The following is a 13,473-nucleotide window of genomic DNA, read 5'->3' as shown; positions in this document are numbered from 1 at the left end:
CCACTTACTGATCAGGTCCATGACTTCTCGGGTTAACATCCTCACCAGTTGTTCCTCCAGCATCTCTTGAGACTCTGGGTTTTCATCTGTTGTCTCATCTTCTCCACTGCAGGAAATCAGGGACCAAGTCTCAGGGGACGCAAAAGCAGCAGTGGCCCTAGCCAGGCCCTCTGTGCCCACTTCCTCCTCCTGACTTCCCTGGCCTGCATTCCACTCGGACGTTAGGAATGGGCAGCGGTGGACTTCCAGTGGTTAAGAATCCACCTGCCAACCCAGGGGACACGGGCTCGCTCCCTGGTCCGGGAAGAGCCCACATGCCACAGGGAAACTAAGCCCACGTGTCACAACTGCTGAGCCTACACACGCTCGAGCCCATGCTCCGCAAGAGAAGCCACTGCAGTGAGAAGCCCAGGCACCGTAACAAAGGGTGACCTCTGCTCTCCACAGCTGCAAAGAGCCTGTATGCAGCAGCAGTGATCACTGAGGGGCATCATTGTAACACTTGTGACTATCCAGTTGGCTCGAGGGGACTAGATCAAAATCCTAAGTGGTACAAATGTCTCAGCACTCACCTAAGGCAGCTGAAGGTACCCCCAATGAAAGCTTGAGCCGAGTCTGCCTGTCGCCATCTACCATTTCGGCTGAGCATAACTATAACCCACTATTCTAGCCCTGGGATGGTAGAATCCTTCCTTCTACCATTTAGGCTGAGCATGACTATAACCCAGTACTCTTCTAGACCTGGGATGGTAGAATCCTTCCTACCCCATGGCTGCCTTCTCTCACCCCAAACCTGGCTGCCAGCTCATCCATCGAGGAGAAGAGATACTCCCTTACCAAAGCAGGCTCCTCTGGTTGATGACTTGCCATTTTTGGGAAAGCCTCTGGGAAAACAAAACAGAAATAAGCGCTACACTGGGGGCGAGGCTGGAAAAGATAACATCTAAGCGCCACTTTGTGGTTAGAATTAGCTGAGGATGAGTCCAGGTAACAATTGCAGAGCCTTAGGAAATCCCACAAGGTTAAAAAACCAGATATGGTTTCTGTAACCTCTCCCAAGGTGGCTCAGTGGTAAAGAATCCACCTGACAATGCAGGAAACACGGATTTGATCCCTGGTCTGGGAAGATCCCCTGGAGAAGGAAATGGCAGCCCACTCCAATGTTCTTGCCTGGAAAATCCCACGGACAGAGGAGCCTGGAGGGCTACAGTCCGTGGGGTTGAAGAGTGTTAGACATGACTCAGCAACGGAACAGCATCCTCTCCCAAACCCGAGTGAAGGGCAGCATATCAAACATTTCTTTGCTTGGCAAGGATCAAGAGCATTTTCTAATTCCTGAGTCTCTTCTGGACACACCTAATCCTCTGCCCCGCTGGTCTCCCTGCTTAATTCCAGAGTTGGGGAAACAGAACTCCAGAGGAGCATGCTGCTGACCACCTTTCCTCAGCTAACAGGAGGACAGGAGCAGAACCCGAGTCTGCATGTGCTCGGTGGGCAATGGCAGCAGTCTGGTTCTTGGGTGAGCTGCTCTATCCAGTGCAGGGTGAGGGCGGGGGGGTAGGGTGTAGGGTGGGGCGGATGTGCAGCTGTCCTGGCAGGGCGAAGAGACAACACTTCTGGGAGCTCTTGTGAGACTCACAAGAGGCCACCTACTCTAAGAGGTCTCTGTGCTACCCTTTTCTGACTGATCTCTTACCACGTGGAGGTAGGTGAAAAGAGGTCCAAGGATGGGAGACACCAGGGCTTCATAGTGCTCCGGGGGACAGAAGAGCACCAGAGGCTTCACAAAGACCCATGCCGAGGCAGGTTAAGGAGCCTTAGCATACGAGCGCACACCCTGTTGTTCTAAAGCACTGCTCCCCCGTGAGGCTGGAACTACAGTAAGCTCTCCTTCACCACTTTCCTTATACTGTAACTTCAGGGAAGAAAGACACTCCCCAAAACAAACAAATGAAAACAAAGAATCCGACTGAGAATGCAGTATGAGAGTGTGTCTTCAAAGAGAGGCACCCGACAAAGTACAGAAAAGGGATAAGAGCTTCATCTTCCATCTTTCCAAGCAGTGGGAGGGCAAAGATATCTATCTCTAAGGAGAAAGAGCTTTCAAGACCCCCTGAACTGCTTCCAGGTTGTCCCTGCTGTTCACTTCAATCTTCTTGTCCTTTTAATGTGGTTACTGTTTAGTGAATAGAAATGACGCCATCTGTTTCACGCAGCTCAGCTCTGCCTCCTCTAGTGCCTGTGAACAGTTCTTGTCTTAACCTTCTGGCCCTTTGGGGGTTTTCTAGGGACTTTCAAAAGGATATGAAGCATGGGTCGGAGTCGGTAGTCAGGAATATTGTTCAAGTTGACGAAAGCAGAGCTGAGGAGCTGGGTGGCCAGGTGCTCCACGGTGTAGAAGTCCTGCTGCATGGAAGGGCCTGCCTTCCCGAGGATATGGAAACTGCAAGGGAAAATCATGGACAAAATCAAATCCATGATCTGTCACCACCATCCCTGACTCCCCTGGGAATCTCTTGTCTACGAGAAGACTTCTCAGCTAGAAAAGCAATTGACTGTATTTCCTTCTTAAGAGAACTTCAGTTTAATCAGCATCCTTTGAAGATGTGGACTTAATCTTCTATCAGAAGTGAAAATACCAGCCCCCACCACTTTTAAGGAAACTTGTTGACAGCAGAGCCAGTTACTCCCCTGCCCCAGATACCACAACCAGGACCCCAGGCCACCAAACATAGCCACCACCTTCTAGTGTCCCATGCAAAGTAGTAAGGGGTCTGAGAACCTGCATCCCCATCACTGTATCTTCTACTCTGATCTCATCATTATATGCACTGGAAATAGACAAGGTGGGCATTAAAATATCAAGTCATGGCTAGGATTAAAGGCACATGTGACAATTAAAAAAAAAGAAAGAGGAGGAAATCAGCCTGTTCATTTTGATTTGACACTAGAATCATTTGTCAAATTCTGTCTTCATATTACCTGTACACTAGAATGCTGGATCAGATATAAAACCCAAGGCCATTCCTACACAGGGCATCTCTAGGAGAACATGAAAAGGCAGCATGGCTTCCTTACCAGTTTTCATAGAGGGTGCAGAAGAAACGCTGCATTCTTTCCAAGACCGTTTTGTAGACAGGAGAGTCATTCAGTTCCAGGAGAGGCTGAGGTAATCCTACAGACAAAGATGGGTCAGGAACCTGCTGCTCCACTGCTGAGGGCTCTCAACCTACCAGCACCTTTCACAGGCAGAGCTGGTTTGGGGAGTGGGGGGTGGGATGGGGTGCTATAAATGCAAAGCAGCTAACCAAGTCTTCTACCAGCAGGAGACGCTAATAGCTTCCCTGAAGGGATTATTACACTGTCTTTGCAGGCAAAGGTGAAAGCCATTTAAGTGTCCAGGTCTGAGGACTCCAACTTTCGCCTGGGTTTCTCCAGATGGAACTTGTACCGAAGCACCAATGACAGCCCCAAATGCTCTCTCCATAAAGCACTTGGAATGTACCCCTTCCCTTTTAAGTCACAGAATCTCTTTTTCAAGCAAAAATTTATGCAAAGGGCCGAGATGTATGGCAGATCAAAATGAAGCCCATTTATCTCAGTATAAGAGCTGCCGTCGAAGATCTGTACTTCTCATCAGAGGCAATTTTGTTTCCAGCCTTGCTTCTGGTTGGCAGCTGCCAGAGGGAATTGTTTACCCATCCTACTATGTTTTGGTTGGTCATACATTTCTACAGCACGAGTTCCTGGCTTAATTTGAATAACGGAAGGGGGATGGAAGAGGAATAGGCAGTGAAGCAAAACCTACTTTTTATACTAATAGTAAGACATTTCTTGGATGTTCTATCTTTACTGATGTCTGAAACAGGGAACTTAAGTAGTGGTGCCAAAGGAAATGGCCCAAGATTATTTAGGTCAAGACAGATGGGCTCTGGAAAGGGAAACCAACAGTCTTCTTGTCATTGAGTCATGGCTGAGGCATGCACATTAGATTGCTTAATAATGGCCAGGGCCAGGCAGAGGTGACAGCCGGGGCAAGAAACACTGGGGGGCTGTGATGGAGAGCCAGCCTGAACTTTCAGAGATCAGCACACAGTTTAGACAACTCTGTTGTCTACAGTTCCAACTTCTAACCGATCACCCTGCTCTCTGTGCTCCAGCCACGAGTTGCCTCCTCTTCCCTGGATATACTGAGGTTAAAAGTGTCTGCCTCCAATGCGGGAGACCTGGGTTCGATCCCTGGGTTGGGAAGATCCCCTGGAGAAGGAAATGGCAATCCACTCCAGTATTCTTGCCTGGAGAATCCCATGGATGGAGAAGCCTAGTAGGTTACGATTCACGGGGTTGCAAAGAGTCGGACACGACTGAGCGACTTCACCTTCACCTTCTGCCTCATGCCTGGGATTCTGGCATCTGCCACTCTTGTCTGTGTAGAATGCTCAGCATCTCCTTTGCCCCCCAGTCTGGTTGGTTCCTGTGCATCCTAAGTCTCCACTCAGAGGCAATCTTGTGACTCCTTTCCATGACTGGGTTGGGTCTTCCAATAAACCCTCTCTCCCAGTCACTTTTCTACACAGTGCGTATCGTGATTATGACTGTAGAGTTATTTGCTAATGGGAAATATGAGTTAAAGCAACGTTCCGATAAAGGCAAAACTTGAGAAACTTGACTTAGAAACTATTCCTTTAAAAATTTAATAATAAATATAATATTTTACTGTAAAGCTATTTAAGCTTAATTGTTTGATTACTTTCCCCCTTCCTCCTGCCCCCCATACAAAAGACAGGAAAGTAAGCTAATATCCTTCAGGTCAAAAAAACCATGATTTACAATCGAAACGCTCTAACATGTACCACCAGCTGGTAGCTAAAGCAGAAGAGGGGTTAATGTGGGGTGTGTTTGCTTCTGGAGACCTTCTCTGCATGTTAAGATAATGAAGTGAATGCGTTTGTTTCCAGAGAGCCTGGAGGAATTCCATTTGAGCATTTCTGAACAAACTAGTGGTCAAGGTACTGCCAGGTGAGGAGAAAGGGACACAAGGCACAATGAAGCTGCATTAGGGATAAGCTGAACTTCAAGAAAAAAAAAAAGGTTCGACTTCTTACCTAAAATAGCAGATTTTTCCACTTCAAGCATATCCAGAGCCCTTGTGAAAGGTTCTGCCATTTTGGCTAGCATTTCTGGTGCGTATAATGTATTGTGAGTTCTGAAAAAAATAAGAATGCTGTGTGAACTTTCTTAGCCTGCTGCAGAAGGAAAGAATGGATTTTACCTTACAATTCAATGATGTTGCATTTCCACACAGACATCTTCCTGTCAGCACTATTCTTGGCAGAAGAATTTAAATGTTTCCCTGGAGAAGGGGTTAGACTTGAAGCTATTAAGTTTATCTGTATGGTATACAACACCTAACAGCAATCAACCACAAGAACTGAATTCTGAGACAGCTGGACATCATCTCAGTCTAAAGCTGGAAAGCAAAATTCTTTCAAATCTGAGACAGTGCCTGGGTGCTCTGTTTTCTGACGGCAGTGACTAAGGATGAAATGTAAGAGGCGTTGTGGTGCAGGAACACAGGCAGGAATTGACAGCAGGTAGTAATATACCCCCATCTTTAGGATTTTTTTGTCTCTGATCCAACAGGGTGGACCCAACAATGTTCTGACAGCTGTTTAGCCTCCTAGAGGCACCTATGCAATTCCTAACATGAGCATTTCTTCCTCACCAAAAATGACTCACCTCAACAGTTACCCTCTTTGTTAAAGTACGGACCTAATCTGTCTTCCACAGCAACAGCACCCCTGAACATGATAGCCAGAGGCACAGCTACCTATTTTTCTTTTAAAGGTTAATTATAAAAATTTCAAATGTACAGGAAATTCTAGAATATAAAATGGGACCAGGCAGATTAAATATTTAAGATGAACACTGAGGGACTTCCCTGGTGGTCCAGTGGTTAGAAATCCGTTGTGCATTGCAGGGGACTCGGGTTCGATCCCTGGTTGAGGAATTAATCCCGTATGTGATGGAGCAACTAAGCCTGAGCATAACTAGAGTCTGTGTGCTGCAACCAAGATTCTACACGCTGCGATTAGGACCCGACACAGCCAAATAGATAAATAAACAGATAACTTTACAAAGGATGGACATGATTACTTTAGACCATGCTTACTTTTTGAAAACCTTCAATAATTTTTAAAAAACCTAACCATGTGCATTCATCACTACACTCCTTCAAACTGCGTTTTTGTGATTGGCTTACTCCGCTTAGCATAAAGTCAAGGATTACCCATATTGTAGCATGTTGCAAAAACTCCCTCCTTTTTAAGGCTGAATGATATTCCATTGTACAGATCACATTTTGCTTATCTACTCATCCACTGATGAGCACTCTGGTTGCTTCCAGGTTTTATATGCTATCGCGAGTAATACTGCTATGAACATGGATGTATAAATAGTTCTTTAAGACCCACTTTTAATTCTTTTGAGTATACACCTTGAGCTGGAATTGCTGCTTAACATGGCAATTCTGTTTTCAATTTTTAATTGTTTAATTAAATTTTCTTTTTCTGGGGGGGGTGTGCTGTACTGCAGGATCTTAGTTTTCTGATCAGGGATTGAAACTGGCCCCCCTGCAGTGGAAGCAGAGAGTCCTAAGCTGCGGACCACCAGGGATTCCCACTATTTTTAATTTCTGAGGAACTGCCAAGGTGTTTTGCACAGCAGGTGTACTATTTTACATTCCTACCAACAGTGTTTAAGAGTCCCAATTTCTCCACATACTTTCTAACACTTATTTTCTGATTTTTGGATAGCTGCCATCCTAATGGATGTGAGGTTTCTTTATTTTAGTTTTGATTTGCATTTCCCTAATGACTAAAGACGTTCAGCATTTTTTCATAGCCATATTGGCCACTTGTACATCTTCTTTAGAGACAAGTCTATGCAAGCCTTTTGCTCATTTTGATGAGATTATCTGTTTCTGTATGTCCACCCTTCTCAGTGGGCTTCTCAGGTGGCTCAATGGTAAAGAACAGGCCTGCCAAGCAAGAGATGCGGGTTAAATCTCTGTGTTGGGAAGACCCCCTGGAGGAGGAAACGGCAACCCACTCCAGTATTCTTGCCTGGAGAATCTCACGGACAGGGGAGCCTGGCAGGCTACAGTCCATAGCATCACGAAGAGCCAGTCGGATACAGCTCAGTGACTAAAGCACCATCACTATCCTTCCCAGTTACAAACTATTTTAACTTCTCTAGCTCTGCAATAAGTTTTGAAATTGAGACATCTGAGTCTCCCAATTTGGTGCTTCTTTTTCAAAACTGTTTTGGCTTTTGGGGGCTCCTTGCAATTCCATATGAATCTGAGGATCAGCTTTCTGCAAAACAAAACACTGTTAGAAATTTGTTCGTTTGCTGCTCAGCCTGGGGGACCTTATTTCCCTGACCAGAGATCAATCCTGTGCCCCCTGCAGTAGAGAGGATGCAATCCTGACCACTGGACTGCCAGGGAATTCCCACTGTTGGAATTTCAATAGGGACTGCATTCAACATTCAGACTGCTTTGGGTAATATTCCATCTTAATGAACTTGAGTCTTCCAATCCATGAATACAGGATGCCTTTCCCTTTAGATCATCTTTAATTCCAGGAATGGTTTTTAGTTTTCAGAATATGTCTTGCATATCCCTTGGTTAAATTTATTCCTAGATACTTTATTCTTCTGAATGCTATTACAAATGTAATTAAGTTCTTAATTTCCTTTGGGGATCATTCATTGCTGGTGTATAAAAACACAACTGATTTTTGTATGTTGATCTTGTATTCTATAACTTGGCTGAATTTATTTATTAGCAGTAGTAGTTTTTGCTTTGTTTTGTTTGTTTTTTTGGGGGGGGGATCTTCCATGAAATGGGAGGATCATCATTTGTGCATACAGATAGATAGTTTTGCTTCTTTTCCAATTTGGACACCTTTATTTCTATTTCTTATCTAATTGTTGTGTATGGGACTTCTAGCACACAATGTTAAACAACAGTGGTGAAAGTGGACATCCTTCTCATGTTCCTGATGACAGAGGAAAAGCTTTATATCTTTCACCACTAAGTATTAATGTAACCTATGGATTTGTCGTCAAAATCATTTTCATGTTGAGAAACTTTCCTTCTAGTCCTAGTTTGCTGTTGCAAAACAACATTGTTGAGAGGGTGTTGGATTTATCATGAGAGGGCACTGGATTTTGTCAAATGCCTTTTCTATGTCAACTAAGATGATCAACTGGGTCGCCCCCTTTTTCTGTTAGTATGGTTTTACTATGCTGATACATATTTTTAAGTTGAATGACTTCTCACTAAGGAGTGGCACCATGGTACTGCACTTCTAACTCATATGCAATGGAAGAAGGACTCAGTACATACTGCTCTGGTGTCTCTGACCCCAGATCAGGTGTTCATAAGCAGGGTGTCCAACAAGCCCTAGTAATATTCAGATTCCTAAAATATCGCCTTTCCTGACACACTGGCAAGTTAGAGCACTATGCGTCCACTATTAAGAGGAACTGGTTACTGTTTGGCAAAGAAAAAGATGAGCAAGCGATAAAAATTTCAAGTTGTGCATCATCTGTACCTATCTGAAATATTCTTATTATCATCAGCTAAGAATGCAGCCATCATACACATAGGTGTATATTATTCAGCCACAACAGAGGAGAAAATCTTGCTCTCTGTAACATGATGGACCTTGAGGGCATTATGTACATGAAATACATCAGACACTGAAAGACAAATACAGTGTGATCTTACGTATGGGATCAGAAAACCCAAACTCAGAGAAACAGAACCAGTTTGATGGGTGCCAGACGGAGACGGGGGTGGGGCTAATGGGTGAAGGTGGTCAGAGGTACAAACTTCCATTAAAAAGATAAGCATGTTCTGGAGAGGTAATGTATACAACACAGTGACTATAGCTAGCAATACTGTGTGATGTGTTTGAAAGAGATCTTACAAAAGAGATCACAGAGGATAATAAATGTGTAACCACATGAGGTGATGATGATAACTAAATCTACTGTGTTAACATTTCAAAATATATACATATAGCAAATAAACAAACAAAAAAGTATGATCACTAGGCTAACCAGGGCTTCCCACATACAAAAATTCCAATAAAACATAGCAGATACATGGAAACAATGTAACAAACTTCAAGTTTATCAGAAAAGTTGTTATTCTAATAGATAGCCAATGATAATGAACCTTTTGAGAACCAGAAAATTCTATCCCCCACAGCTATCTTCCATCCAGCTCACTAGGAACAACACTGTCCGGTGGAAATAAAATGTAAGCCACGTAAGCCATTTAAAATTTTCTAGCCGGCCAAACTTGAAAAGTGAAAAGAAATAGCTTAATTATATTGTTATTTAACCTGATACATAAAAAGATCATTTCAGTGTTAGCAATATAAAAATTAATGAGGTATTTTAAATTCTTTTTGTACTAAATTTCTGAAATGTGGTGTGGATCTCATACCTACAGTTTATCTCAATTCAGACAAGCCATATTTTAAGTGCTCAGCTGCCAGCTATGTGGCTAATGGCTACCACACTAGACAGTGCAGCTCTAACACCCTTGATTATCAGTTGATAAGGAATTAAAACAGGAATCTTCTCACAAGGAGTTAATATAGAAACTGGCAGAAATGTAAATCAGTACAACTTTTGAAAACTATTTGATTCACACTATGAAAGCTGAAAATACTCACACCTTATAAACCAGGAACTCCATTCCTATATGTAGGAGTCTATTCCTACCCAACACAAAAAGACATTTGTAAGAACATTAATGGTAATAAATGTTCTTTGTAATAAAAAAAAGATTTATTACATTCTTTGTAATAAAAAAAAAATGCTGGCAACTACCCAAAAGTCCATCAACACTAAGTGGATCAATGAATTAGAGCATATTCACACAATGGAATACCATACCAGCCATGGAAATGAACAAGCCGCAACTACATGCAATAACACGGATGCCCTCACAAACAATACTGAGCAAGAGAAGGCAAGACACAAAAGACTGCACACTTCTGACTCCATTTATTAAAGCTCCCAAACCAGATCAAGTGTTAGTTAGAAGTTGGAACAGTGGTCACCCTGGGGCGGCAGGGAAGGACTGAGAGGCGCTGGGTAAGGCTGTTTATTGATGTAGGTGCTGATTGCACGGAGGTGTCCACCTTGTAAAATTCATCTGCCTGCACTTACAATTCGTGTCCTTTTCTTATGTGTATCTGTACCCTTAACATTATACTTCAAGATAAAATTTATTACAAAAATAAGGCAAAACTTTTAACAGCTCCAGCGGCACACTCCTCAAGCAATCTAACTACTTCGTTAACTACAGTCAACATTTTTCAAAATACCTTTTGACTGACTTTGGGATTTTCCAGGAGCACTGAACTCTCTGACAACTGCCTTGTCTCCTTGCCCGACCAGGGGTGCACCCTGTTTTCAGGTTAGGTTCCCACCACATGGACTCTGGCCACAGGCCTAAAAAGTCAGTGAGTCTCCTGCCGCCTGACTTCATCACGTTCTTATTTCTCTAAGCCACAGAAGATGCTTCTGGTCTTAGAAACATACACATAGTAACAAACCTTTCCTTGACTAAATATTCCACCACCCTCTCAACTTGCAAGCCATACTTCTTTGAAATCTTTTTTCTCCTTTTGAAATCAGAGCAAAATATTGTCTATTTCCACAGACATGTCCACAATGACAACTTGTTCAGACACTCCAGCCCTCCAATTTGGTCAACATTAACTTAAAACCTTGGAATCTGTTGACAGCAAAGCATCCCTAACACATGAGTAATCTGGTTTGCCCAATTGTGACTGTCGTCTTACACCAGAGGGTGAGAGGCCAAAATGCAGAGGAACAGAGCTCTCATCTGAACTCAAAAACACTATAACGTGTAAAAAAGCAATCAAATTTTGCTTTGGTCAGTAAGAACGGCTTCTCTCCAGAAGCTCTCTCGCACTGCAGAGACTATCTATTCCTGGATCATCAAACATATATCGAGTAATCAGTAAGTCTAGATTTAGCGTGTGAAACCCTAATTCTACATTTTAACCAAGCTCTCAGATGACTGCTGATGCTGCTGGTCTGAGGACTCAGCTTTGAGAAATAAAAACCGAGGACCCTGCCGTGGAAGAGGTGCCATGCCTTCCTTTGGCATGACTGGTCCATTTGAGAGCATAGTCACTACTAATAAATCCAGATAAGCACATCTGAACATCTAACCCAGAAAAGCACCACCACAGAAAGCAACTGCCCTGCTCCCGAAGAAAAATTCCCTTAGTGGCAACATTTTAGACTAAAGAAAACTAGGTAGGGAATGAAGTTTAAAGGAAGTAAAAGAACTCAGGGGGCGCTCAAAATGAGAAAAACCATTTTGAGATTAGCACCCACGGATGCGTTCACTTGGAATGCAGGACTCAGACAAGGGAGAACCAATGTTATTTTCAAAAAGAAGAGCCCTTCTAGAAAAGAACCAAGACTTAATCTCTCATTTACCACCAAATGGTCTGAAGAAATATACACAAATTAAGCTTTGGAGATTTGTCAGGTAAATTCTTAAATACAACAAAGAAAAACCCTTAGTCTGACTCACCTTATAAGGGCAAGCAAATTGTCAAGAAGTTTCAGGATCTGTTCTGTGCAGGGGTTACGGAATATTGGGTTCCCAGTGGGCGTATAAGCCACCACAAATCCCCCAGCTTTGGCCTCTTCTAGGTCAGTGGGCCAGCAAGTTCGTTTCATAACACCCAGGATGCTATAAACACAAAAGCTCATCTACAGAAAAACAACATGAGAAGTAAACATAAAAGGGGAAGAAAAGGCCACAGGGCTATTAGATCTTTGCAAGATTATGGTGAAAGTGATACAAAAGTTGGAGAGAAGGGAAAGATGCTCCCCACCCCCCACCATTCTTGTTTCTTTCTTTAAGGTCAAGTCCAGAAGGGACCCATTCAATGCCATCTTCAAGACCAGTGGTAGGTTCCAGAAGCGTCCCTTTCACGAGGATGTCCTAGAGGCTGTGGTGACCCTCCTGAGGACCCAAAGGTGGCCTGGACATGCTTCAGACGAGACTGGGCACATTCAGGGTGGAATGGTGGTAGACTGGACATGCTTCAAAACTGTGTTTACCCTAACAACATTTCATATTGGTTTTGAGTTGGTCTTGCACCCTCTAGTTTAGGCCTTCATAGGTTTGCCTTAATCCTCACTCATAGTACTTTCTACCAACTGACAACTTGCCAGGTTAACTAATAAGACTTTTTGCCATAATGGAGCTAGGAACAATGCTCATTTGAATAGCAAAGGCCTGGAAAATCTCAGGTTTGCAAGTCAGGCCACCATTTAGGACTTTACGCTATGTTGTGTTTTTGTGTTCAGTCATGTCCAATTATTTGCAACCCCACGGACTATAGCCCACCAGGCTTCTCTGTCCACAGAACTTAGCAGGCAAGAATACTGGAATGGGTTTCCATTTCCTTCTCCAAGGGATCTTCCTGACCCAAGGACCGGACTTGTGTCTCCGCATTGGCAGGCAGATTCTGTACCACTGTATCACCTGGGAAGCCCAGGACTTTACATGCCAGAGAGCAAAGGCACGGAGAATCCACCCTGCTGACCAAGTTCTGGGCTGCTTCCTCATTACACCTTTAGTCCTCTGAGCTACTTAGAGCCTTAAAATCAAAATAACGGCTTCATAAAAAGGCCACCAGCTGTGCTGTGAGAACTAACTCAAGAATTCAAGACCAAAGAAAAGAAAGGACATTCAGGGAAGCAGAGGCTCCCAGATTTTTCAGTCGTATACAAAAAATGTCCACAAACCTGGATGAATGACAATACCCTACTTCTATCCAAGGCTAACACACCTTCCCACTCCCAGTAGAAGCTTACTTACTCGTGCTCTGTTTAAGCCACAGGGATCCTCCAGGCCCGGGTCACAGTTTTTCCGATCGGCCCCCACATAGGCAATAAAAGCATCAACATCTGAGAGCACTCTACAGGAGGGGAAAGACAAGTTACACCATGATGTTAACCAAGGACAGTTACTTCCTCAGAGAGATAAGAAGCTGTATTACTTGAACCCCAAAGAGCAGTTGTTGCAGTGAGAGGAGTCTGATCATACTCACTGTCAGCTGTCATGTGAGGATTCATTAAACTTCTCTTCCCCCTTCTAAATGTGACTGGTGACACTTGAGGAATCACAGAGGATGCAAACTTCAAAATGCTATGTGGGCAGAGGGGTATCTGTGCTGCTCCTACCTGCACAGCCGCCACCAGCTGCTCCCACTTCTCTATATGTGCTGGGGCTGTAGCCTGACACCGCCGCAGACCTCCCTCTGGGGCCTTCTGCCCCACCCTCTCCATCTTTATTCATTTCCTCTCTGCTCCTCTATCTCTGCAGAGCAAGGT

At 43.8% G+C, this 13,473-nt stretch overlaps 1 protein-coding gene across 1 annotated transcript in view; it reads right to left on the bottom strand.

The window, feature by feature from the left end:
* XPO5 (exportin 5) overlaps positions 1-13,473 on the bottom strand; it is a 44,500-nt gene that overhangs the window by 5,678 nt on the left and 25,349 nt on the right. Inside the window, exons 19-26 of the mRNA XM_052648393.1 lie at positions 12,959-13,058; positions 11,660-11,841; positions 5,106-5,206; positions 3,079-3,175; positions 2,293-2,443; positions 1,697-1,780; positions 838-884; positions 9-106 (exon numbers count right to left, since the gene is read on the bottom strand). Coding sequence (XP_052504353.1) covers positions 9-106; positions 838-884; positions 1,697-1,780; positions 2,293-2,443; positions 3,079-3,175; positions 5,106-5,206; positions 11,660-11,841; positions 12,959-13,058 — 860 coding nt within the window. The remainder of the gene's footprint in view (positions 1-8; positions 107-837; positions 885-1,696; positions 1,781-2,292; positions 2,444-3,078; positions 3,176-5,105; positions 5,207-11,659; positions 11,842-12,958; positions 13,059-13,473) is intronic.

This window comes from Budorcas taxicolor, chromosome 11 (assembly GCF_023091745.1).
Source record: "Budorcas taxicolor isolate Tak-1 chromosome 11, Takin1.1, whole genome shotgun sequence".
NCBI classification, from domain to species: domain Eukaryota; kingdom Metazoa; phylum Chordata; class Mammalia; order Artiodactyla; family Bovidae; genus Budorcas; species Budorcas taxicolor.
This window is presented reverse-complemented; position numbering and strand designations above follow the sequence as displayed.